At 40.9% G+C, this 27709-nt stretch overlaps 1 protein-coding gene and 1 long non-coding RNA gene across 2 annotated transcripts; one reads left to right on the forward strand and one right to left on the reverse strand.

Moving 5' to 3' along the window:
- Positions 1-1524: 1524 nt before the first annotated feature.
- On the reverse strand, positions 1525-7042 carry LOC118648702. The gene is made up of 2 exons (XR_004965402.1): positions 6980-7042; positions 1525-6676 (listed from the first exon to the last, which is right to left on the reverse strand). It is a non-coding gene; the product is annotated as an uncharacterized LOC118648702 (long non-coding RNA).
- On the forward strand, positions 6671-27709 carry LOC118648701 (GAS2-like protein pickled eggs). The gene is made up of 2 exons (XM_036295084.1): positions 6671-7201; positions 26527-27709. The coding sequence occupies exons 1-2, from the start codon at positions 6998-7000 to the stop codon at positions 27187-27189; spliced, it is 867 nt and encodes a 288-aa protein (XP_036150977.1). The 5' UTR covers positions 6671-6997; the 3' UTR covers positions 27190-27709.

Here is a 27709-nt window from a genome sequence, read left to right on the forward strand (position 1 = left end):
ATGAATAATGGAGGAACGGAATATGCATAAAGGAGACGTGTTCGTAAAGATGTTTATCGGCCTACTTGTATCTAATTAGGAAAGTTTGCCAGGTCTGTGACAAGATCGACGGACCTCTCGGACTTCTCTATTATGCAGATCGCGTTCTTACTACGTGTTGTCTTTATGACGGAAATGCAGGGAACAGTTTTCCCGTCGTCCGTTATTCGCGTCTCGTTATTCATATACGGGAAACGTTTTAGACTTCTGCACCGATGGAAATTTATCGGAAACGAAACGAATAATCCTATTCGCGGGACGACTAGCCGGCGAGAAGAAAAAAAGAAGGGGGGGGGGCAACATTAAATGGACTGTAAAAGAGTAAACGATCGTTAATTACGCGGCGCGCCTCATTGCGCCTGCGTGAAACGGGCATTATATTCCCGGGCGAATTTCGTTTTCTATATTTACCTTTCGCAAAATTATCACACCGGCCATCGCCATAATTACGACGCAGCGAGACTTTCAATTTATCGCGATCTTGTTTCCCCTTAATAATATATCGGTGCTATCTTTGGTACGACGCAAGAATGTTGTCGTCGCATTGCTCGCGTATAACGTAACATTACTTTAACGCGCCCGCGCGCGATTAAATTGCGCGGCCAGCGGCGGCCGATCGAGCGCAACACTCGCGCGCGTACGCCTCTCACGTCTCACATACGTATATATATATATATATCGCACGCAGTGCTTACTTATAAATTGCGAGATTATAAAGGATCTAATGTGAAATATCATCGGGACGCGTGGTAATAAAGCATCAGAAATTGCTCGTAATAAATAACTTATAAAAGTCTTACTCGAGACGAAATCCTGACGTGGATTTGTGAAAAAAGAATACTACGTATGTATGTATCTTACACGGAGAGAATTTTCTCTTAAAAATTACCCTGAAAATCGTGGTAATCGTGAGACAACGTAAACCTTGAAAAATTTTACTATATTTTAAATAAAATTTACTAAAATTTAGTAAAATTTTAATAAAATGTGGCAAAGTTTTAGTAAATTTTGTCAAAAGTGTAGTAAAAATTCTTCAAGGTTTACGTTATCCTACAATTATCACGATTTTCAGGGTAATTTTTAAGAGAAAATTCTCTCCGTGTACGATTCTGCAAAACGTCACCGTTCACGCGAATATTGTATTACACGATTACTGTTTACATAACTAATGCTGCATAATATTTACCGTAATCGGCGATGAATGAGGGGGAGAAGGATGAATCGGATTATCTCGCGCGCGCGCTTCCCCTCGGTTTTCCCCCTCCGCCCCATAGAAATTATAGTAATACAGTGTAAGAGTAACTGCTTCCTGGCGATTAGGAGAGTTGGCAAAGTAAGCCGTAGGGATCGGAATTGTGTGCATACGTGTGCGAGCGTCCGCGAGCATCGCTGGACGACACATAAAAAATGATAAAGCGAGTTGAAAAGCGGTCGGAATTAAGTCGCCGGACGACTCGCGAGGACGTTTCAATGTATATATATATATTTTTTTTTTTCTTTCATTTAATCCGGTTCGGCCTTTAATTCTATTCACCCGCCTCATCATGCCCGTTGCTATGCGGCGACACGATCGGCGGAAGCGGACGTTTCGAAAGATTTGACTCGCGTGAACGGAGAGCGGAGGTTCCCCGCGCCACGGCGCACGTCGCTCATGCGTTTTCCCAGCTTTGCGCCTCTTTTTCGTTGAACCCGACTTCATTGTTCGCGCAGAGACGGTACATACGCTGAGAGAGAGAGAGAGAGAGAGAGGTGGTTTCCAGCCGAGCTCCACAGTCGGCTCCTTATTATTCCATTGAGCGGCGTGTACTGCAAGGGACGGAATATTAAGAAGTCGCTTGCCCTACGGATATCGCACTCCACGGTTGTTCCCTATGAAAGCGCGTACGTAAGTTTACATACGTGAGCGTATTCTAAAGGCACTGTGATGTAACGGTGCATCACGTCGTGTCTACGCGCTGTCACGAGGAGCCCCGCGTATGCAGATGAGTACAGGAGCGCGCGATCGTATCCCTCCCGCGGAAGCTTGAGGGGAAATCAAGCTCTCCTTACCACATCGATCTAAATATATTCTCTTGTATTTTATTTTATTTTTTCAACAATTCTTTTTCTCGATACGTAATCTGAAAATGTTATTTCAACGCTCTATAATTCCGTATTCCATTTTCAGTGAAACTTGGTTTCGAGTTTCGGACTTCCAGTTTCAAGTTTCAAACAAAACGGGGCTGCAATTTCAGAAACGGAGATTTTATTTGTATCCGGCATAACGGAATTTCTAAATTTATCTTAAAAGGGGGAAAAAAACAAATTTTGTTGATTATGCGGATAGTAATATCGCGGGTAATCGCAATTAAGCTAGTTACAGGTTCGTAAATAAAGTACCATCGGCTGGACGTCGTTAACATTGATAATCGACGTCTGTGTTACTTTGACGACAAAATAAAAACGCGCGCTCTTAGGCTATTTAGTACTCGCAGAGTTGTCGATTATTTATCGCGTGGAATCGCGCGTAGGAATCACGCGAAATCCCGTTAGACACTCTGCGAAATAAAGGAGGACGCTATCAATTCCCCCCGAACGCTGCCTTGGCTGCGGAAGATAGCGAGTGAATCGCGCGTGTTTAAGGATTTAAATTCCACGGTGCATCCGCGCGCATCCCTAATAGATTCCTCGGCGCTGCGCCGACATTTATGAAAGCGAACGGCGAACTCCGTGAAGTGCGACGACGTTTTACACGCCCGCAACAACCCCGCTGTGATTCAGCAACTGCACCGCCTGCGCCTCTCGCGGATGGCGATAAAACGCCACAAATTAGCCTGTAAATTGGCCACCAGTCGCCCACACCCGCTCGCTCGTTTCTCACCTACCATATACATCGTCGGGCATTTTTAATTTATTTTTTACTTTGTAACACAATATAACTTTGCAATTCTTACACATGGTGTTCTCAGTCCGGAAAAATATTCAGAAATTAAAAAAAAAAGAAGAACGATTCCCTTGCGTATTTTTTTTTCTTTTAAGATGTTTTTGTTATTGTTCTCTCTGTAATTTCAAGATTTCTTTCACATTTAAGAACTCTAAAATAAGAAATTCATCAATAAAGTCCGCTGTCATTACGGATCATATCTTTCGAAAAAAAAAAGGGTTTCCTCTCAATTTTTTTTCCAGAAAATTGGGACACTTGTATTTTATTATCGCAGTCTTTTTCTTTTTGGGAAGAAAAAAAAAACCTAATTTTTTTTCTAAAATTTAGAAACATTAATCATACCCAAAAATGTGCTTTGTTCACTGAAATTGTCAGATTGTATAGACTGCATTATGCTGCCCGTTATGAGCGTGCATTTTATCACATATGTAGCGTATCTGGATAAAGAATTCTACGGATACGAGATAAGCGTGTATCGTAAACTATCACGCCGTAGGGGGAAGGCGCGCGATAAAGCATTACTCAAGCTGCTCGTTCCAGACGAGAGCCGTTTCCGCGGATCAGAGCTCTTTATTCATCTCTCCATTCACGTGTATCGCCTCCATCGACTTAAACTTTGGCATTTTCAATCGTTGCGCGCATAATAACGCACCCGACGCAGTATGCGCGTGGCGCCGACGACGTGGGGCGTGTTGCCGCCGGAGGCGAGACGCGCGCGAAACCACGGAGAGCGCGTGCGTCGTATCGCGGGAAACGCGATATGATGACATTTCGCAGTCACCTTTCGTAAATCGTAATCCCGCGCGATTCTTAGCTGCCGGCGAACAAATCCCCTTCCTCTCCCTCTTCCGCCCCTCTTCTCTGTCTCACTCCTTTACGATCCGCTCCCGCGTCCCCTTTAAGCGCTAATCCCTTTCTCATGTCCGCCTATCCTTGTTCATTCCCCCCTCTCCCCCCTCTCCCCCTTCTACCTCTCTCTCTCCGTCGTCCTTCGCATAATGCTGCAGACGTTAATAAATTATAGGCTCGAACGCGCAGGGATGAGAAGTGCCGGCTCCAAAGTCGTCGAGTCTGTCTTCATTTGTGGGTTGCTTCTAAAAATTGAAGACGATATTTCCTTCTATGGTTCTAAAGTTAAGCGACGGCATATTTTATTCTTTAACTCTGAATTCCGGACCAAGTTCCCAGTTTAACTTTCGCTTAAAATAATCTGTGTGTAATATACGCTGCTGAAAGACGATCTTTCGGTCTCGGAAACGAATCCCAAGTTGACTTTGATCAGTTTCCTGACGGACGATTCGCCGAGTCTAAGGGTGGTCTAGACCGCGTGGAAACGAGGTTTTGTGGGGGTCCCATGAATGGTGTGTTTTGTCGCAGTCGGATATAATGCCGGCGGCGCGTCTGCGACGGATCACTTCCCACGATTATCCTCCCCGGTCGCCGCATGCCGGTGGTTGGAAAATTAGGATGTTTATGAAGCGAGGAGGGAATATTTAATTTCGCGCGCCAGTCAATGACCTCAGAATTGTTGAAGGGATTAAAAAGAAAGGTTATACCTCTTTACACGTTGCGCTAAACGTCTCCAAAGAGAGCAACGCGTGCGTAAGCTAATAAGCGTGGAGAATTAGCTCGATGCTAAATGCGGAAACGACACCGATTTTCAGCGTTTTAACCGCATCGCGGAAATCGACCTTCCGCCCGTTCACGCAGATCGACACGCAACATTCTTGAAATTTATTGGCGGTCGCCGATCCCCGCGCGCTTGTCACGAACTTCCTCTTGAATCCGACGCGGCACAGCCAGACGCATTAATCCGTCCCGTGCTCATTCGACTACGCGTGGAGTGTCTGCTCATTAATCCGCCGCGACGCGCGGCGTAGGCTTATTTATCAAATAGCAAAGTCCCGTTCGCGCCGCCGAGATTTCCATTCAGCGAAACTCGAGCGCGCCGAAATGTCACGTCATCCCGCGACGCGACGGTATTCAGTCGCTGAGGTGTCGGTGCAACCATGTCTTACAATGAGTTCACTTGCGACACTGCGAGCTCCCGATATTACCGGTGCATTACTCGACGAGTTGCACACAATGCTGCTGATGGTGATTTATACACGCGACCGCCGTGCGGGAAAGCGTAGCGGGAAACTGAATGACTCGATGGACAACGGAACGTGCGCAAAGTAGGTTGTCCGCTCGGAAATAAATACTTAATATTAGCCAAAGGGATAACACAAATCGGCCTTCGTATAGATTTATTGAAAGGAGACAAAGCTTTAGCTATGTTGTCCTCTTTAAGTCTTGATGACACTCTTTCAATATGTTTTTTCCTCCCGTTGTTTAATCGCACGTTTATTTCCGAACGAACAACCTACTTTACATACGTTCGCGTACTTTCCGTTATTCACGAAATCGAATTTATGATTTTAGATACTTGAGCAAAACCGTTCCTTGTAAATAATATCCGATTAATTAACAAAATGGGCTAGTTGCTGATAATGAAACCTTCCTTTTTTATGCACCAACAACAGTGGCAGCTCGCATAGGCATTTTAGTATTTTCAGATTGATTTAATTCATCCTTATTTATATTTTATTATGTTTTAATTTTTAAATACTATGTTGTTCCGATGAAAAGAAAATTTTAATACGCATACAAATAATTCAAGTTACATGCCTCAACAGCAAAAATTGCAACCTGTTCGTGTTGTTTACATTCTTTGTACATTTTTGTTTTTTCTTTCTCCGTCCGAATGAATATTTATCTCGTTTTAAGTACAAAAATTTTGGGAGGTTTCAAGCAAAACACGAATAAATCTAAAGTTCGCAGACAGAGTTTACCTAAGTTTTCGGTTAATCTGTGTCCCGTGACTTCATCCTGGGGAGTATCATGACAGGGGGGAATGCAACAGGACATATATACAGTATAGGGTGGTTGTACGACGGGTATAGGGGGGAAATATCGCAGGGATGACCGCGCCATTGTCAACAGACACCCGGAGTGGTCCATTGTCTGGCGGAGCTCCGCGTTTTTTATTCATCGGATGTTTATAATCTGCCTCTCGCATCTGCGAAATAACGCCCGCGGATTTGCATACGCAACGGTATCTGGACGTAGAAATATCGCGTGAGAAAACGAATCGGGGCCCCGTTAGCGGCACACCGTACGTAGCTTTCGTCAGAACGATTAATAATCATTGATCATGATCCGGGATATTTCAAGAGTTGAAAAATTGTAAAAATTTAACTGAATGCATAATCGTAAGTTTAATACAACGATCGAATGGATCGTAAGTTTAATACAACATATAAATGCAACTGAATAAATTGATGTGTATAGATTTAATTTTTTTAATACACTGTTATTTTTTAGAATATGCACATAGTTAAGTATTGAATAAAAAGAGAGAAGTACAATGGATAGAAAAAGTAATTTACGAAAAATTGATTGAAAACAAGAAATTAATAAGAAAATGCAAATAAGAAAAATAATCAGTATGATCGATTGAAAAGTTAAAAAAAGAAAGAAGAAAAATCGATGCTATTTCAAAGATTTTAGGAATTTAAGAAATCCGAAAATTGTGCTGAAAGGTTTCTCACTTTCTGTGAATAGCCAGTAAGGGATCCCATTTGGTCCATTAGGTTTCAAAGAACATGGGTCTGAAAAAGGTGCGGAAGCCCTTTGTTGCGATCTAAATCTTGTCAGTTCTGGCCGAACACTCTAAACAAGCGGAGGTGAAAAAACGTAAAGTTTAAAGTAAGAAAAAAGATTGAAAGCTTGCAGATACGAAACGGTATAAATATAATAAGGTATACTTTGTTCGTGTAATATTTTAATTTTAAAACAAAAACACAAGTTGATAATTTAAAAATATTCAAAACCTTATCCGCTCAGAATTCGTAATATCTAAATAAAGAGAGAAAAGAGAACAAAAGAACAAAAATTAAGAAAGTAATTTTCTAAATATAAACTCAACATATAGATTCCAAAAAATTTTTGGATATAATTTATAAATTTACTTACAGCTTAATATAACTTTTAATGTTTGCTTTCAGTTTTCGAATCGTTAAAATCATGTCGGTGCTACTGGAAGGGAGGTCGTACAGGCCGTTCAAGTCCTCGGAGGAGTACCTGATAGCAATGAAGGAGGACCTGGCGGAGTGGCTGAACGCCCTGTATCCGGAGCTCAGGATCAATCTTGACAATTTCATGGACAGACTGGACACGGGCGTCGCGCTATGCAAAGTGAGTGCGGTGTGTCACAATCGTTTGCTTGTCAACTTGCAGCTATATCGCGGAAGCACGATTGTCCGTGCGGTTTAGCGCTCGCCGTGCAGCGCTCGTAACGAGGCGATCCTTATCGCGCGGCTTTATCGCCGTCGCAAAAATTCTCCCTCGCAATCGAGATATACCCATTGACCTCAATCTTAGAGCACGGTTGTCACGGCTCTCCCGCTCGTTCCGCGTTTATTTTCTCACCGGTTCGTAAACATCCGCCTATGCGGGGTAAACGCGAAAGTACGGCCGCGTACATTAGCGACGTGATTCCTTTAGAGATACGCGTCCCTTAGCGAGGATTTTGCAACAAGCTGTTACTCGAAGCTGTGAGTTGTAAATCTTTAGGTATGAATAATAAATATTAGCGGTATCGGTGTTACAAGCGCGATGGTTTAGAGCTAAAAGTGCGAGGAAAACCTCGGTCGCGCTGTATCAGCTCTTTGAATTCGGTTATAAAGTTTTCTGTTGGAAACGCTGGCGTCATTTACAAACGTACGCGGCACGCGCTGAAGACGCATAAAAGCTGCACGTGTGCATCACGACAAGCAGGAAGAAGGATGCGGGTGACGTCCAGCGGAAACTCTTCGTCCTGCGTGGCGTGAATTATAATTGAACTCGCGACTGGGAAGAACGGAGAGTAAAGTGTGCCTTTAAAAAACTCTTTCATTTCTCCAGCGTTTTTTCCACGTCCTTATTAAATATAATTAAATGTTATGAATATTACACAGAAAAGGATACTTGATTCAAATGCATAGTTATTTGAATGGTACTAATAACAAATTTTATAAAAAAATAAATAATATTCATTTCAAATAAGTAAATTTTCTATAATTTAGAAAACGTTTATTTGTTTGAAATATTAACTTTATATGAAATTTGTTATTAGTGTATCCTTTTTTGTCAGTGTACTGTTATTCCGATAATAAAAATTCGCGCGGATTATAAAGCAAGTTCCGTTAATTCTACGATTATTTGGAAACCTGAAATAATTCATTCTTTCTCATTAAATAATTAAAGAGATTTAATATCAAAATAAGAACCATAATTTAAAAGTAATTTAATAATAATAAAACCCTCTTTCTCCTTTTCGATTTTATGCTTATCGTAAAAATGTACTTTTCCGCGAGACAAGTAACGGCGAATATAGATGTCTACTTAAGTAAAGTAGAAATTATGCACGTGACAGCACGCGCGTGTTACTTTTTCGTCAATAAGCGGCAACGAGTAAAACCTGTATGCTAAAATCACTCCCCGGCTCTTATTGACGCGCGGTGTCGAAACAAAAAAAAAAAAAAAAAAAAAAGGAGAGGGGAAAAGAAAACGAAAACTTACGTGCGTACAACCTGTATCTCCCACACGACCGTTGCCGCTCGACATGCAGCGGCGGATAGAGTAGTCATTCGTATATAGCGTGACCGATCGGCTGTCGACGGTGTACACGGTCAGCTTATTAGCTCGGGTATTATTAAAGCAACTTTAACGAGTCATTAAGGGCACGGCAAATTGGAGCGTTTAACAGGAAAGAAAGGATACGGGACACAATGAGTAATGGTTTAATTACCTGATTAATGCGGCCGCGCGGCGATCGCGACGTGCCAGACGGTGGTTGAGTAAATTCGCGGCGTTCGTAACGCAATCCGCGGGGCCTCGAGATAAGTGCGCCGGGGCGATAAAACGAGTATATTATCGGCTGATTCATTACTCGGAAACGCGAGAAGGCAAAAAGGAGCCGTCATGCAGACGCAACGCGGCATTGTGCGATCCGCTAATTGCAATTTTGTGTGTTTGCCAAGTGACGCTGGTGGATTCCCAACGACTTTTGTCACCGTCATCTCATCTCCCGGTCGGAGATCCCACGGGTGATGGTTCCTGGAACGATACCGCGCCCGATCAATCGCGATCCGGTGTGCGCGCGGAATCGGTGCCCGCGTCTCGACTTTCACTGATCTACCGGCGACGATTCGCCACTCTCGAGAAACGAAACGAGCTCCATTCATCGCCACGGGCCCATCGCGTACGCCCGTATAATAACCGTCGGGCCCCGCGACGGGTATCCGATCGGCGACGCTCGTATAAATGCCGAGGGGGGATATCGGGGCCGGACCGCGGCCGCTCGTTATTAGCGACGGCGCGCCGCCATCGTCGTCGTTGTAAATTTATGCCGGGAAAGTATTTAGAGTAGGCAGAGGACGATAAAACCGCGGCGGCTCGCTCGCGGTGCATGCGTGCGCTCCCTGTGTGCCAACTCGGAGAAAGTGTGCACCGGTGCATCGAATACGCGTAACGCCTAAAGCCCGATTCAGGCCGCGGTGAGGCAATCTTTACGTTAACGTTTAGGCTCAAGCTATCAATACTAATTCGTACATGTGTATGACAGTTACCGGGTATCAAAAGAAACGAGAGATTACAGAAGAATTTATTAAAGAGAGAGAGAGAGGAGATTTTCTTTAATGCTCGCGATTGCGTGGTGCACTGTACAGTTTAAATTTAATTGAAATTTCGCAATTAGGTGACGGTCGAAAAGCGAACGGTAAGTCCGAAGATTCGGCATCAGACACGTTCGACTTGTAGTAGACGCGAAGCACTTTAGCCTGAATCGAGCCTAAGGATTATGGCGGATCTCGAAGTGAGGTACTGGAATTTCCTACCTGTGGCAGGGGGTAGATTGGGTTGCAGCAGTCGGCAGCGAGGGTGGGGGGGAGGGAGGGAGGGAGCAGTGCTTTTGCATGTATCGACTTTACGAGCCGTGACGAGTGGCGAGACGGGGAAATATAATAGGTGCGCACGACGAGGAGCGATAAGAAATCCTAATGCTCTCGATACTGGCACTTCTGGGGGCTTCTCTTCTACCCTGTCCTACTCTTTTTTTTTATCGCAGTAAATTTTTGCAGACTGCGATTTTTTTGCAACCTTGTTTACGGCGGGGGAGGCTCGCAGGCGCCCACGTATGCACGTATTGCAAATACGCAATATGCATCGCGGTTTACCGTAGGCGATACGCAGCGATGGATTTGAGAAGCGTTTAAACTTGTGAATGAATTGGCTAAATTCTTTGTTTACATATCTTTTAATAACGTCTTCTCTTGCAATGCACGACAATGTTGTTCATGTAGTTGTTACTTTTGCGATATTAATTAACGTTAATTTAAGAAAATTATTTTTTATCTTGATCCTTTATTTTAACTTTTTTTCTAATTAAAAATCAAAATATTTTGTGCAACACTGATATACTTATAACAACGAAATTTCCAATTATAGTAACAATTATTGAGGGCTATAGTATATTTATGGATTAAAATTTTAATATGATGTTTATAGGTTGTTGAAAAATTGTTGAATAAAAATTAAATATATGAAAAATAAGTAATACATTTACTGTCAAATAATTTATATCGCAATTAATTTACATTATTGCAATAATGAAATTGATTAATTTACAATGCTGCAATTAATTGAAAATATATATGTCATTAAATCACCCAAAAATAAATCTGACGACTCGATGAGTTCTGTCGTGTGCAGAAAGAGACCTTCGATATGAAGTAGCACGAGGAAACGTTTTTCAAAGCAAATTCGAGAATGGCACTTGTCATATGGTTAAAGGTCGACAGGCAATCCATATTAATCACAATCGCGCGATATCCCGAAAGCGAAAGGAGCCAGAAGGCGCGACGGCGCGGCGCGCGGCCTTTCCTGTCGGAAATGACAAATACCGGGGATCCTGATCGTGAGCCTTATATAGAAATCGACTGGCACTAACTGCGAGCGCTATGCCATCATGCGCAATATTGATCCAAAAATATTAAGCTTCAACTATGCCAGAAACGTTCAGTGAAAATAATCGATCGCTCCGTCCCGTGTCTTTTTTTCTATAAAATACTAGACGTTAAAATTTTTATTTCTAAGAGCAGTATATTCTACGTGCTATTTTTAAAATAATGCATATTCGTGGTGCGCAGTTCGAAGATTACCTCGTGCATTTCGCGCAAGGACATCAAGTCGATATCGTTTCGTGCCAATCGTGACGTCGTTTAGATAATTCCATAACTATATCTTTATATATGTAAAGATAAGGAAGAAGAATGGCCTTCTTCTTATCCAGATTATGCCGCGGAATTCCAGGAATGCACAGCGTGCGCGATTAATTAACGCAATTGTTGCCATCTACTTTTTTCGCTTGTTCCTCTCTCTCATTCGGAATTAGAATTTATGGCGGACGCCACGTCGGGCTCATGCTTGTCCCTTGCAGACTTTAAAGCTTATTTAAGCGAGGCGGTTTAATCAAAGTGGGTAGTAAGCTTAAGACTGCCTATAATTTAAAGGGTACTAAAATTTCTTTTAAAAATATATTATGCACGTCACTTATATTTTTGACGCTAAATAAATTGATATGTTTGTTGCTTTTACTGTGAAAAATAAATATTGGAGACAATATGGTGCAATTTGAGATAATGTGCTGTATGATTTTACAAGCAGTAATGAATCGTCATTGGTTCAATAATTATTTTTATTCGTAATTATATTCTGTAATCACACTATTTCTCGTATTAAAAAAAAGTCGCGTCGCGAGTGTGATATTTTCAGTTCAATTTGGAAGTGACAGTGTCAGGTTTAATGGACCACTTACTTGGATAAATTAATAGGCTAACCGGATCGATGGTCAAACGCGTTAAAGTCGAGATCGCGCGCGATCGGGGTCGATCCCGGGGATCCGAGGAAGCTGGCCGCATTAATGAGCCAATTAACGGAAGAGTTACGAGCCCGGCTTTCCCGACGAGACGATTGTCCGTCGACTTTTCTGACGCGCGTGGCAGAACGGGTTACCTCTCGGCGACGAGTCGCTCGTTAGCCGAGTTTATCGGCATATCTATCAGTGATCTGAAGCGCTATGATTAAATGCGAACGGGATCGACGATTTCCCTCCAATGAGTTGGCGTTATCGATCGCGCTATGATGAATGCAAATCCGACCGGCAATCTTATGTCGCACACGAGCAATCGATCAATGTGATTCTTTATAACACTGATCCTTCCTGGGTGTTATAAACCTACCTCGTTAAAGTAATTTCAACTTCTTCAAACCTTCAGGAAGTTCCGAAAGATTTTAACAATTTTAACATTTTAATTGTGGGCACGAGTAACTTCATATTAGAATATATTTGTAGCTCATCTGAGGTCAAAGAAATTGTCTAGCACTAATTGACAGAGAAACTTGCAAAGAAAGTTTATGTTTTAGATTGTTTTAACCACAATTAAATTATGAGAAATTTAGATTTGAAATGGGTTTGATCGGGGTGAAAATCTAAATGTGCAGCGTAATCGTAACGTTGATGGATGAAGGTATTAGAAGGAAGCGGGATCGAGGTCGGCAACCTTGAAATTTCTTGCAGTTAATTGAAATCGAGTGGAAAGCTGATGAAACTCGATTCCGCCATAGAATTATGGCGTAAATGGAATGACGATTGCTGTCATTCTGCGATGTCGCGATGTAGAAAAGCGTGGAATCGGATCGGACGGTTTTGGAATCGATGTAACGTCTCTCTTTTTATTTCTGCGAAATAAATTCCCGCAAAACAATAATTTTCTCGGTAGTTTTATAATTGTAGACTGACGAGACAATTCTCATTCTTCTTGCGCGCGGTCTAATGTTTATTTTTTTCTTTCTTTCTTTTTTTTTTAAGAGAAAGTGCGCGCGACTTCTGAGGCTTAGAATAGAATTGTTAATTGCGCGAGAAGTAGGACGGCAAACTTCAATCTGTCTGGAGTAAGTTAGAATCTGTTTTCACACGTCCGTGGTGTACATACGAAGGTGAATCGCGTATTATCCCCTACATGTCACGCGCGGTGCGCACTTGCGTGTCCTTGTAAACTGATTATCCTTTTCGGTAGATCAGTCGTAAAACGAAGTGCGTCGCTGACTGGCGCGCGTTCGTTTCTGCGCATTTCACACCAAGGAAACGCCATTACACACGCGAGGTCAAGAGCGTTTCCTGCCGCCGTCTATTAGCATTTCTATTGAGAGTTCCTAGTCCTTTATCTAGCTTGTTTATGCTCGGAAACGCCGGTAGCATAAAGGACCACCAGTCGCACAAGCTTACATAAGGTTACTATAAATATAGGTATTATACTTTGATCTCGAAATTATTCTTCTCGTATTGATATTAGATTTATACGATAATTAAAAAATGTATGACACAAAAAATAACGTGTACAATTTAACCTTCTATTACTCTCGTTCGACAAATAAATATTTTCAAGGTTTTTATACAAAACAAAATTAAGAAAACAATTATACAAATATACCCTAGAAATTGTCAATGAAAAGTCAGAAAGTTTCAGATTTAATTTTTATCTCATATAGGTTTGTGTAATTAAAAAAATTAAATGTGAACTGAGCGCTTGGCTCATACGATAGCAATGTAGGGTTAAGATATGAAATAAATAATGTAGAAAGTTAATATAAACGTCTAAATTACACCGAGTAATGAATCAATACGATAAATCTTTGCGGAGATTCAAGAGTTTAATAACAGAGGGTTTGCGTTTCCCCAAAAATATCTCTAAAAAATCTTTTAATTTCACTGGGAACACATTGAAGGAATAGAGTTCACCGATGCACATCGATGTGCGTCCGTGTGCGAGCAACGAAAACAGCCGGGGACGCGTCGACGACTCCTTTTGTCTTGTGAGCATCGTCCACGTATTTTAGGAATGCACTTAGACAGAATTAAGATATATTGTTATTAAGCATAAAACTACTTATCATCTACGGAATGCACTTACAGAGGATTAGAGATATACTCCTAATGTATATTTTCCATTATTCTGTTTTTAAGAAGTACTTTACATTGTTCTCCTCTGAGTGTATGGAATTTCCCTTTTTTTATAGTAAACATAATACGTCATTCTACCCATATAAATAGGGCACCCTTCGACGACAGAGTCAGTTCTCTCAGTTAATAGTTCACAGTACGTAGTACTCAGAATCACGTAGTTATAAGTAATAATTGTAAAAATTTGTGAAATAAAGTTTTTTTTATAAGAAGAAAAACGACGATTCTTACAATTGGTGGCAGCGGTGCGGGATAATTAGCAAATAGTGAAAAGTGCTTTTACTTCGAGGACAATATACTAGTTGCACTAGTTACCTCCGAGGAGGACCCGAAGATTATCCTGCTGTATCGAACTCAACGGGGACAGACTGGCGTGGACAGAGTACAGAGGGGTAAGAGAAATAATTGCCTCTGAAACGGAATCAAGCGAGGGTAGCAATATTCTAGAGTCAAGAATTTTCGTTACCGCTCCAATGTCGCGCGCACAGAGTCCTAACCGCGAGCAAACGCTCACTTTCAACATATTAACCGACAAAATGCTCGAAATGACAGACGCAATAAGAGAACTCAAAAATCAAATAACGGAAATTAAAATAAACGGACATGCGAATCAAATTCCATTGCAAACGACAAGAGAAGAGACTGTTGAACCTGAAAACATTATAAAAAATTACAATAAAGTTATGCAACTAATTCCGGAATTTGATGGAAATAATGTGGAAACCTTTATAAACCACATACAAACAGCAGTAAAACGATTAGCAGTCGATCAACATGAGCTGCTTCTCTGTAGCATTGTGGCACAGAAACTCACGGGAAGAGCAAAAAACTCAATTAGAACAGACACTACGCCAAACTTTCCACAGTTTTACGAAAAACTGAGATATCTTTACGGCAAAGCACAGAATATCTCCGCTTTAGAGGTGCAAAGAGACACCTGCATCCAACGTCAAAGCGAGTCCATCGATGAATTCATAAATAGATTTCTTCGCATACATGATGAAATCATTCACGCAGTAAATTCACAGGGCACTGGCATCGCAACTATTTGTGTACAGGAACAGCTATACCAGCAGAAAGCTGTGGAAGTGTTTCGCCGCAACGTAAAACCTGAGATTGGTGATCATTTGTATTGTTTTGAGTTCAGCCTGCTCAACGAGGCATTCTCCAAAGCGAGAGCCTTCGAGGGAGAGCTCCGACTAAGAAAAATGCGAATGCAACGCTATGAATCTTCAAAAAGATTCTCTCAAGAAAAAACACGGTTTCAACCCAAGGAATGCAGCTATTGTAAGAAGCGTGGACATGAAGAAAAGGAGTGCAGAACGAAGGCATTCCACCTGCAAAAGGGACAGCAAAATTTTCGCGAGCGCCAACATCCCAATCAACCACCGGACCGAGCATCGCATCATTTGTATGCAGCCAATCAGGACCTAAACAACAGCAACGACGAGAAGTCTACCAAGGACCCGGCGGCACGTACGTCAGAGCACCCAGAATTAAATTGAAGATTCCAGGTTTCAAAGATACTATTTTCTTAGTAGATACAGGTTCAGACATATCTTTAATACATGAAATGTTTATTGAAAATCATAACTTACTAAAGTTAGACGCAATAATTGTATCTGGAGTCACTACGCACTCCATAAAAACTAAATACGCGGTAGTAGTAGAGGTATTTGAAAAGAAACATACATTTCATGTATTAGATGATCATTCGCCAGTACAGCATCAGGGAATACTAGGTATTGATTTTCTCACAGCAAACAATTTTATATTTTCAAACGAGCGACTAATTCTAAGCGGAAAAGAATTTAAAAGGTGCGATAAACCGCATCCCGATAACGTGAAAAGAAAACAAGACGTGTTAGTAATATTCAAAGATGACACTGGAGCGATCACGAGAATGAATGACTCTAACAAACCTATATTGCCGTCACACTTACATTCTGAGATAAAAGGCATTGAAAGTTTTTACGAGACATCAATCTATCCCATTTCAGAAAAGATATTAGATAACACGCGTTTAGAACTATTGAAGGAAAATACCCGTCTTTCACATATTCAAGAACATTCCAGCGAGATCTGGGATATCATAACGGAATTCCATGATATTTTTACCTTACCAGGAGACCCTCTTCCTCTTACTAAATTAATTGAACACGAAATTAAAACCTCGGACGAAATTCCTGTTAACACAAAACAATATCGTTATCCTCCAATACACCAAGAGGAAATTAAGAAACAGATTAAAGACATGCTTGCAAAGGGAATTATACAGGAATCAGATTCACCTTATAATTCACCCCTTTGGATTGTACCTAAAAAGCAGGATGCTTCTGGTAAACCCAAATGGAGATTAGTAATAGATTTTAGAAAACTTAATGAAAAGACCATTCAAGACGCTTATCCGCTTCCAAATATAGACGAAATATTAGATCAGTTAGGTAATGCGCGATATTTTTCTGCTTTTGATCTGGCATCGGGTTTCCATCAAATCGGCATGCATCCCAAAGACATTCAGAAAACAGCCTTTTCTACTCCAAACGGACATTATGAATACACTCGAATGCCCTTCGGTTTAAAAAATGCACCTCCTACCTTTCAAAGAATGATGAATCGGGGCTTAAAGGGATTAATTGGTAATAATTGCTTAGTTTATATAGACGACATAATAGTTTATGGAAAAACAATCGAAGAGCATAACAAAAATTTAAGAATATTATTTGAAAGACTTAGACAGGTCGGGCTAAAATTACAACCCGATAAGTGCGAATACCTCAAACCGGAACTTGAATATTTAGGGCACGTTATTTCGGAACAAGGCATACAACCTAACCCTAATCGAATCGAGAAGGTAAAAACTTACCCAGTACCAAGAAATCCGAAAGAAATCAAACAATTCCTTGGGCTAGTCGGTTACTACCGTAAATTTATCAAAGACTTTTCCAAGATAGCGAAACCGTTAACACGATTACTCCAAAAATCCTCAACCTTTCAATGGACTAACGAACAACAACATTCTTTTGAATCTCTCAAATCCAAGTTAATAACGCAACCTGTATTATCTTATCCTGACTGGAACAGACCGTTTGTTTTGACCACTGACGCATCTAATGAGGCCATCGGGGCAATACTCTCACAAGGAACAATAGGCAAAGACAAGCCATTGGCTTTTGCCTCTAGAACGCTTAATAAAGCAGAGACTCGATATAGCACTACGGAAAAAGAATTACTCGCAATTGTATGGGCGACAAAACATTTTAGACAATATTTATACGGAAAAAAATTTACAATCGTAACGGACCATAAACCTTTAGTCTGGCTAATGAACGTGAAAGATCCTAACTCCAGATTAATGAGATGGAGACTTAAATTAGAAGAATTCGATTACGAAATTGTTTATAAACCGGGAAAAACTAATACTAACGCCGACGGACTGTCACGAATTCCAGTAAATGCAATCGACTCCTATCTTTCCGATGAAGATATCGAACACATATTATCAGACATAATAAAAGAGAAACGCGAAATTAAGATTGCTTTTAACAAAGATCCAGTTCCGGGATGGTTAAATATTGATCCGAAATCTGTCTCCTTGGAAAATCTCTTAACTTTAATATCACCAATCATTGAGGATACAAATGCTGATCCTGACAAATGGACGTTATATTTCATAGGACCTATTAATACCAAGACACGAAACACTATAGACGCTTTAATTAACACGTACAACTTGCAGTCTAAAACTAAGACGATAATAGAAGAACGACCGTCTCAATGGTTTGAAGATAAGTTTCCACTACCAACTCCAACGAACGAATACTTACCTGAAAACGATTACGAAATACAAAAGGGACCATCATCTTCTCCCTCAATTCCATCCTCATCCAAACCAAAAGTGAATAAACAAATAATAGTAAGAAATCAAGTCGGTAGGCAAACCAATAAAACAATATTATTTATCGAAACCCCTCCTGAAATTACTAGAGAAAACGAAGTTTATGTATCTCCTCACGCAACTCACAGACAATTAAGTATCCAACTACATGACTTTTTAACTGAGAACGATCATCATCTAAATATAATACACGATCAGAAGGAAGTTAGTAAATTGATTTCAGTTATCGACGAATATTATCTTGGAGACAAATTATACATTTACGTTTCTCAGTATCTTCCAGAAATTAAAAATAAAAATGAAATTATATCGGATGCACATTCCGGCATATTAGGCGGTCATTATTCAACAGAAAAGACGCTTCAAAAGATTAGACAAAAATACAATTGGCCAAACATAACTGTTGACGTCAAAGAATTCATTGACAAGTGTGAATTATGTCAACTCAACAAGCCAGGTACTCAAAAACCTTACATCTATTCTTCTCCTGATATCCCACAAACTCCAAATGACAAAATATCCATCGATATCATGGGACCGTTTGAAATAACAAACAGAGGAAACCGGTATATCCTTGTTACCCAAGACTACCTGACACGATATATTCTCGTAGAACCTCTAGTAGATAAATCTACGGCCGCGATTATTAGAGCCTTGTGGTACTCCTGGCTCAGATATTTCGGAAAACCTAAAGAACTACTTTCCGATAACGCTTTAGAATTTACTTCTAACGAATTTAAGACACTTTGTGATAAATTGCATGTAAAACACGTACTAACTTCAGTTTATCACCCGCAATCGAACGGAAAAAATGAGAGATCACACTTAATACTAACCGAATATATTAGACATTACATTAACGAACAAGAGCAATGGGATATGATACTACCCCAAGCAATGCTCACATACAATTGCACAGTTAATAAAAATACAGGCTATACGCCTTACGAGTTACAATTCGGTAGGGAACCAAATCACATCTTCAGTGAAGAAGATGAAAGGGTAACCCTTCAAAAACAAATTGAAGACTTACGTCTTCAACACGAAAATAAATTGGAAGAAGCGCGTAGGAGCATACGCGACTATCAAAATTCCAATGTTCCTATCAAAAATTACGTACCAATTGAAAGCAATGAGTTGATTCTTGTAAAGAATTTCAATGCCAAGTCATTCGAGCCACAATGGAAAGGTCCTTTTCCTGTTGTTCGACATGACAAATTCATAACATATCATATTAGAGAAAACGGAGAAATTAAACAATATCACAGAAGTGATATTAAACCTTTCGTTTCAGGCAATGGGAATGGATCTGATACGAATCATTCCGATACTTCTTCTCCTGATTCCCCAGGGTCATCTTACTGACAATGTGGAGAGAGAGAAGTTCAAGATCGCTCAGCTAGATGATAGTGAAGTAATTTACCTCGAAACTTTAGATAAAGTAAAATTATACCACGAACAATGGAAGATTGTAGTAGGATATGATTTATCGGATTTAGAGAAAAACTTTGCTATACTTAAAAAAGCGTATACTGATTTACTTAACCATTATTGTGTTAGTGAAGGGAAATGGATATGTTCCTCCCAAAAACGAATAACTAAGCGATTAGATCAACTAAGCGAAATAGAAAACGAAGTAGAGAACGTTCAATATTTAGCCGGATTTCAAAAGTTAAATAGAACCAAGCGCGGATTATTTAATTTTATAGGTGAAGTCAGCAAAACATTATTTGGAACTTTAGATGATACCGACGCGACCTATTATAATAACGAGCTAGATAAATTGTATGCGGATCAGAAAAATATTATTCAATACGTAAAAAATCAAACTAGCATAATACTTAAAACAATCAAAGGCTTCACATCCATTGCAAATACAGTAACTAACGTAAACGAACAATTCAATCGCCTTAGAAATGTATCACAATCTAATGAAATAAATATTTGGATTGACGAAACGCTCTTAGATTTAGATGACGAATTACGCAAGTTAAGCGAGGAAATAAAAAGGGCAGAAGAACTGATAATCGACGGTAAACATGGGACTGTTAAACCTTACGTTCTATCACCTAAAGAATTGTTTAGCGCGCTTAGACAACACAGACATGTAGATAACTTTCCGGTCCCTTTAGAGGAAATATATTACACTACTCTCGTAGACGTAAGTGAGATATCGATAGCATTAACGGGGAAACGAATACTTATTCAATTTTTAATTCCTCTTATAGAAGATAAAATCTTAGATTTAACTAGAATAATTTCACTTCCCAGGCACGGCTGGCTGGGACAATCTATTATCGACACTACTCAAAAACTCATTTTATTAGATCCATTTAGAACTATATTTATGCCGATTAGTGAAATAGAATTAACCCCAGCGAAAAGAATCGGTAAATATCAATTACTAAAACGAATCTACCCTGATTATAAAGTAGGTATTAAAGATAATTGTTTAACGGAAATTATTACAAAACGCGAATCAGAAAAATGTACAACCAAGTACATGCAAATTCAAAACACTTTATGGATCCAACTCCATACAAATCGGGATTGGATTGGTATAGCTCCAAAAGAAGAGCTGGTGCATGTACTTTGTTCCGATAAAATACCTCGTAGCGCACGAGTCTTTCGAAATTTTATACTTCATTTAGAACCAGATTGTACAGTAATTTCCAATACAGCTACTTTAAAACCTGACAATATAGCTGTAGACGAAATCGAAATACACAAGACTATTCATTTAATAGATCAAAAATCAATTAATGAGACACTCTTTCAATATCAATTAACAGATATACCTATGGACTTAATAAAAGAAACTCATATTGAACCAGAACGATTGCAAACTTTAGGCAAAACTTTAGAAGAATTAGATAACATAGCGGAACGAATATCAACACATCAAAGAACCATTACATGGAAAGAAAAATTTATGTATTATCTTCAATTGGCAGGATATATAGCCCTTGGCTCTGTCCTGTTTGTATTTCTTTATAAAATCGGATTATTTTCAAGCATTATTTATCTTTTGAAACAGCTGTGTGGAAATTGCTATAATCAGTGTAGCTTTGGAAATCGCGCACCTACGCAACATGTACATTACACGCCTCATGCTCTACATGTTAATAATGAACTAGAACCAGCAATTAGACGATTAGTCCGAACCAAAATTTGAATAAACCTCAAATTTCTTTATAAGGAGGGAGGTGTGAGCATCGTCCACGTATTTTAGGAATGCACTTAGACAGAATTAAGATATATTGTTATTAAGCATAAAACTACTTATCATCTACGGAATGCACTTACAGAGGATTAGAGATATACTCCTAATGTATATTTTCCATTATTCTGTTTTTAAGAAGTACTTTACATTGTTCTCCTCTGAGTGTATGGAATTTCCCTTTTTTTATAGTAAACATAATACGTCATTCTACCCATATAAATAGGGCACCCTTCGACGACAGAGTCAGTTCTCTCAGTTAATAGTTCACAGTACGTAGTACTCAGAATCACGTAGTTATAAGTAATAATTGTAAAAATTTGTGAAATAAAGTTTTTTTTATAAGAAGAAAAACGACGATTCTTACAGTCTCAGCGGACCGGATGTTTCCTTTTTTCATAATCCCTCGGAACCGGAGATGAGTGCACGGGGGTGGTCTTTTTCAACTTCATGCCTAAATATATACCGTGCCCCCTTTTGCGCCCGCACAGCCCGCGTTCCCGAAATGCGGTGCAAGGGAGATGCGTCGTAAAAACACCGGACTGAAATAACCGAGCGAAAAATCGAGCGGGCGCCACAACGCCACGACGACGCCGACAGTCGCAAGACGCGACGGGCGGTCTAGGACCTTCGGAGATTGCTTTTATAGTCCCGACGCATTTTAATGCCAATGTCGACGCGAACGTAACTGCTCGTGGTCTCAAAGGTTCATTGTACCTTTTCAGTATAGATCGGCTTCATAGGCGGCAGAACGTTTTCCCTTTTCAAGGGGCGGAAGGCATTAACGGAGCAAAGTGAATTTATGTAAATAATAAATTTCTAAGTACGTAAATATAGTATCATATGTATTATATGTATTTATATAAAAAAATAATTTTTCGAAATTACATATCAAATGTTATAAAAGATTATTGCAATAACTATTCTTAAAACAACATTAGTTGTTTCGATTAGTGTTTAATACATGTAATAATTCTAATACAATTTAAAAGTCCGGATGCGTTTCGACTACATTTCGAAATTAATAACTTTCTGCTAAATAACTGTTAGATAAATTATCGCGTGGGCGATAAGGGGATAATTCGTCGGGACGATAGCGGTAGACATTTCTCCCTCGCTATCGGTCATCAGTTAATCGACAATAAAGTGTCTATTAAGTAATTCAGGGTGATCAGGAAAGGGGATATTTGCCTTGTCTCATAACGCCAATGGAATTTATGTGATAGGCAATTGTTAGAACTTCATTGTACTTTTATCGTCAATGAAATTTTTAACAAAGAACATCACACGTTGTCGACTAGACTAGATAATTTTTCTTCGTTTTAATGTTGACGTTCGCTAAATAACTTGAACCGCATTAGTTTAATACTACGGATGGAAAATCTGCATTAATTTTTGTACACTGGAAAAGAACCTAAAACTAAGATCGAAACGTTGTGTTATGTAACAAACGTTATATAACAACAATTAATAAATTTGGCTAGTCTAGTCGGCAATATATAATGTTCTTTGTTCATTGTATTCATCAATATTTCAGCAAGTATGAATCAATCAAGATTATTTTTATTTGCGAGATACATTTGTCTTCCTTCTCTTTTCTTTTACCGAGGACCGTTTTTCTAAAATCGTGAATGCTCATTGCGAAACTCTTTAATATCGATCTGTCATTTCTGATCTTGAACGACGGCACGCGAATCACTTCCTGGAAAGTACAATACCTCGCGGCGTGTCATTGGCTGCGACCGCATAAAGAATCGCTAAAGGCACGTTCGTACGACTTTACATACTTATTCGCGCGCGTGCGACGCTTTGGAAGGCGTCTTACGGCGCGCGTGTAGAACACGCGATGATTCACGGCGCTTTTGTGCCGGGCGAGGTCTTACTGTTGGGAATACAAACGGTCGAGGTTTATTAACCTCCGGCGCGCAGGAACGGCAGGATCGCGAACAATCCTAGCGGGGAATCTCTTGGCGCTTTTGCCGGGCGAGGAATTTCGTCACAGTTAAGAACGGCCCGCTGAAAAGTAATTAGCTTTGCCCAGGGATCTAAACTGTACGCGTGTGTCAATTGCGCGCGCGGCGCGTGCACTTTGTCCTCTCGACGACGCATGTTTTCGCTTAATACCGTTGGTTTCTATATAATTACGCGTAACGAGTACCGATCTGCATTTAAATGACGAATGTTATCAAATTTTCGTTTATTTTTTAGACATGAGAAGTAGGCGTTTATAATCTTAGGTGGTTGCAATAAATCGTAATAATTGCAGTCGTTAACAATTTTACGGTACGCAATTTCATGGTAATTGTTTACGTAATGGTCAAGTAGCTTCGTTATCACGGCGTCTATTTAGCGCAACAACGTTCAACAATTTTAATCGGATTAGATCACGCTGCGCGTGCTCGCGCTTCCGATAACGCTCTCGCAGCTTCATTTCGCAGCGCCATGAACAGCCATAAATTTTCGCAACGGTTTATCGCGTAAGCCTGGCCCCCGGAGACTAAATTAAGTTACGGGGTTATGAGTAATGGTTTACTTGCGCTCTCGTTGGTTACGTCTCATTGGTTTCCTTCCACGCCGTGCAGCGTTGCACGCTTAACTCGTACGCGTTCCCCTCCCCCTCCCCCTCGAGCGCAATGAAACGCCTCGCAAACCGTTCCAATTTACAAACGTAGAATGTGCAGCAGCCATTTTCATTAGGCATATTGGTCCGTGGTGGGCGACGACGATACCGAGGAGGGTCAGGGGCCATGTAATGCGACATCCTGCCGTCGCCTCATCTGCCAACCGTATTACCATATGCGCCACTTCTCGTCTTTTATAAGTGCGACTCTTCCTCTCACCAGTGACGCTCAACGCATCATCGAAAAACTCGAGACTGGATTAATGTTCCAATTAAAAGAAAAGTATTTTGTATCTAGTATCAATCAAAGAGCCTTAATTTAGGACAATTAATAAAAATCATTTTTTAAAATAGTATTTAGTAATTGAATGTTATCGTTTTATTTTTACTTGAGATTAAATTTTTTTCATGAATTGTCTGCCCATATTTTTCGTCAATTTCTCAGCGTTGTGTGATTAAAGACTGCAGATAGACAAATGACAAAAATGGTGCTTCTTATTTTAGAAAGTGGTTTCTTTTATCGTCAAAGTTTTCAGTATATTTTAACTCTTTCACTTTCTAGATACACACACGTTTTAATTGAAGTGATAAAAAAATGCATTCGTACCGCTTTCATTCTCGAGTTCATACATCTCTCTAACTCTGACGAACGTTCTCGCTACAGCAGTTTTAAGAGTCCTCGACAAAACGGTCTGACCGTTGAGTCGTCATTATCGCCGTCGCTCGCGTTCAGTTGTAACTGCCGTTGGCGGACTCGCCTAATCTCTATATTATCCCTCGGGAGAGATATCGAGACAGGCCGATGAAACACAACCGGATGCCGTTAGATGTGATTTTTACGAGTGTGCGTCGAGGAGCGGGCGCGTAAACAGCTTCGCGATCTAATGGCGTTCACGTGCAGACGAGAAATACGTTTTCTCGAAGACCCCTAAAACGTGTCTGTAAATTGCGCGTCATGATCCTGTCTCAACCGGAGAGTCATTCGGAGAAGACTTGATTTCGATCCCGTGTTAAGGATGAACATTGGATTAGCCATCGACTCAACGCATCAACGCGAGAACTTTATAACGCAGTTAAAAAGGAAGAAAAAAAAATGAAGTTTGATGTTTGAAGTTTTTTATCCCCACAGAGAATTATTTATCGATTTGTATTTTAGGGGGCGGGGGAGGGACGAAGAAGTTATAAATACAAGTAGTGTAGAAAGTAAAATTTAAAATTTGTAAGGTAATTATATCTCGTAAATATGTATGTTAATTACAATGCATTAATTAATTAATAATTAAATTAGCAAATTTTTATATATTATTTAATAACTTCATAAAACTTTATAAAACTATGATTGTGTGTAAAATGTAAGAATCATTGGTAACTGGGGATTAACCGAACGTGACATCGAAACCTGATGCAGCGCACGTGAACGGGCGCACGCTGCACGCAAGGCGCGTTGTTTGGACGGGCGAAATACGATTTTGTTTAAACAAGTCGGGGACTTTCTAGCAGTCGACTGTTCCAGGTCGTGATCGCGTCTTTTTCCAACGTAACCCGAATACCTCTCGACGAGTCAACTCATCTCGCGTCAACTCTGTTTGAGCAGCGTAGAGGTTCAACGAACTGTCATTAAAACGAGCACCCAGTTTGCTGACATATAGTCGTTTGAGCAGATGTTCGGCGGAAACCGAGCGTTGAGCAAACGGAAAAGAGATTAAAGGGACGAAATAATGCTATTGCTATAGTGACATATACGATGATCGTAATCAAATTGGAGGCAAGGAAAACAAAAAGTGTTCCGGCGAAACACGAAACTAGAAGCTCGGTTACAGCTACTAATTGCCTTTTCTTTCATGTTGTTCAAATCTAGCTGCATGGAAAAATAATAGCAAACTTGTCGTTATGTAAAAGTTGTAATATTAAAAAAAAAAATTACTAATCAAATACCTGTAGGATTGTTTGAAAAATCGATTATTTTTATTTCATGCCCCTTTTGTTTAATTCATTTTGCGAGCCACGATCGAAATTCTTTTCTGTCCATCATCGTCATTTCCCCGTTGATACTTGACATGTAAGGGCGTTGATATTTGACATACAAGGGCGCGCGCATCCCGTATCTGTCTTTAGCGGTTCTCTCTCTCTCGCTCATCTAAATCAATAACGTGATATTGCATTAAGTCCTTTTTTCTCGGGGGATGACGGTCATCAGATGCCATCTGCCGTTTCAATGGTCGCGCTAAATCCAGGATTTTGATGCCGCGTCAAGTCTCGCATTTGAATAACGCGTACGTGTGCGCGCGCGCGATGTAAGAGAGGACGACGCGTACGTATGGGAAAGTGTTGAATAGCGTGAAATGAAATATCGCGTACGTTCTACGCGCGTACACTCCAGGCGACAGAAATAAAATATCGACATTCGTTATAGGCATCGCGAAACATTGACGCGCACATATGTGTCACGTGTTTACCTCGCGAGCATTTCGCGATCTAGGGCGCCCTAAATTACGACATTGTGAAAGTATAGATAGAAATACCCGCTTGATTTGAGACAATAATCCTATTGGAGAGGGGAACAATTCACCTCGAGGAATACTTGGAAAATTGAAGAGTATCACGTTTTGCTTAGGCCGCTTTAAAACGAGCAAAACGCGGTTCGTCTTTCCACCACCCGTCACGTCTCTATCGCCCCCGCGCTCTCGGGAGATGACAAAGTGACCTGTTTTTCTGCTTCCAGCATGCGAACAACGTGCGGAAATACGCGACGGACTACGTGGCCCGCCGTCAGGCCCGCAAGATGCCGATGACACGCTCGATAACGTCCCTGGCGCTGCCGATGAGCCAGGTGGGCGACGTTCCCTACCTGCCGAACGCCAAGGCCGGCACCTTCTTCGCCCGCGACAACGTCTCGAACTTCATCGACTGGTGCCGCAACAGCCTCGGCATCATCGAGTGCCTGCTCTTCGAGACCGAGGATCTGATAATGCGTAAGAACGAGCGGCACGTAATACTATGCCTGCTGGAGGTGGCGCGTCGCGGCGCCAAGTTCGGCATGCTCGCGCCGTTGCTCGTGCAGATGGAGAGGCAGATCGACCGCGAGATCGCCGCCGAGAACAAAGCGGCAAACGGCGCCGGCAACGAGGAGACCGATGACGAGTACGAGGAGGAGCAGCCCTGCCTCATATACGGGCCGCAGCCGCAGATCGTCACGAACGATCTCAAGACTCTCCACGAGCTGGTGAGTGAAAATATGATCTTGGTACTTGGAATACATACATATACATACCACGTGCGAGTCTCAGCGCGAGGGATGACGTGTTTCTACGGTTCTACGTTGACGGAACCCTTCACGCCCCGAATGGAAGTATACGCGCGCGATGAGAGAAGTCAGCGTTCGTAAGAAACTGAATTCTTTTTTTTTAATTTTAGTTCGTTTTCCCGCATAAATTTTGAACGGATCAGTCTCGAGAACGTTCTGTAAAGATTTGAGCTCTTTTATTCTCAAAGGATGCACCGCTTCGAAATAACGATCGCCGTACTTGCGACGCTTCTCGGAATCCCTCCTCGGTAGCCTGAAAGTCCCTCGACGATTCACGGCGCCGATTCCGGTGACCGGGCCGATGAAATCCCGACCGGCTTTGAGCGTATTCGAATCCGCGCGTCTCTCTCGTCGCGTATCATCGCCAACGACGACCGTAACGTGCCGTGGCTATGAATATAACTCGCGACCCTGCGGTCCATCCGGATGTATTTATGGCGGTCCTAACCCACCGACGCCGAGCCGTGAATATCGCGCGCGATCGGAAATAAGAGAAGGGACGTCACGGTGCTTAAGTTTAATGGAGTGTCGATAGTTTGCTCTTTCGGGGTATCAGGTACCGCAAAAGATCCGGTATTATACTTTGAGGTATTGTGAAGGA

This window comes from Monomorium pharaonis, unplaced genomic scaffold, assembly GCF_013373865.1.
Source record: "Monomorium pharaonis isolate MP-MQ-018 unplaced genomic scaffold, ASM1337386v2 scaffold_607, whole genome shotgun sequence".
Lineage (NCBI taxonomy): Eukaryota > Metazoa > Arthropoda > Insecta > Hymenoptera > Formicidae > Monomorium > Monomorium pharaonis.

What these genes read in the sequence shown, in the direction of transcription:
- LOC118648701 (XM_036295084.1), top strand. Translation starts at nt 6,998, where the DNA reads ATGTTTGCTTTCAGTTTTCGAATCGTTAAAATCATGTCGGTGCTACTG. An exon ending in CGGGCGTCGCGCTATGCAAA is followed by an intron (nt 7,202 to 26,526) that starts GTGAGTGCGGTG and finishes TTCTGCTTCCAG; the next exon opens with CATGCGAACAACGTGCGGAA.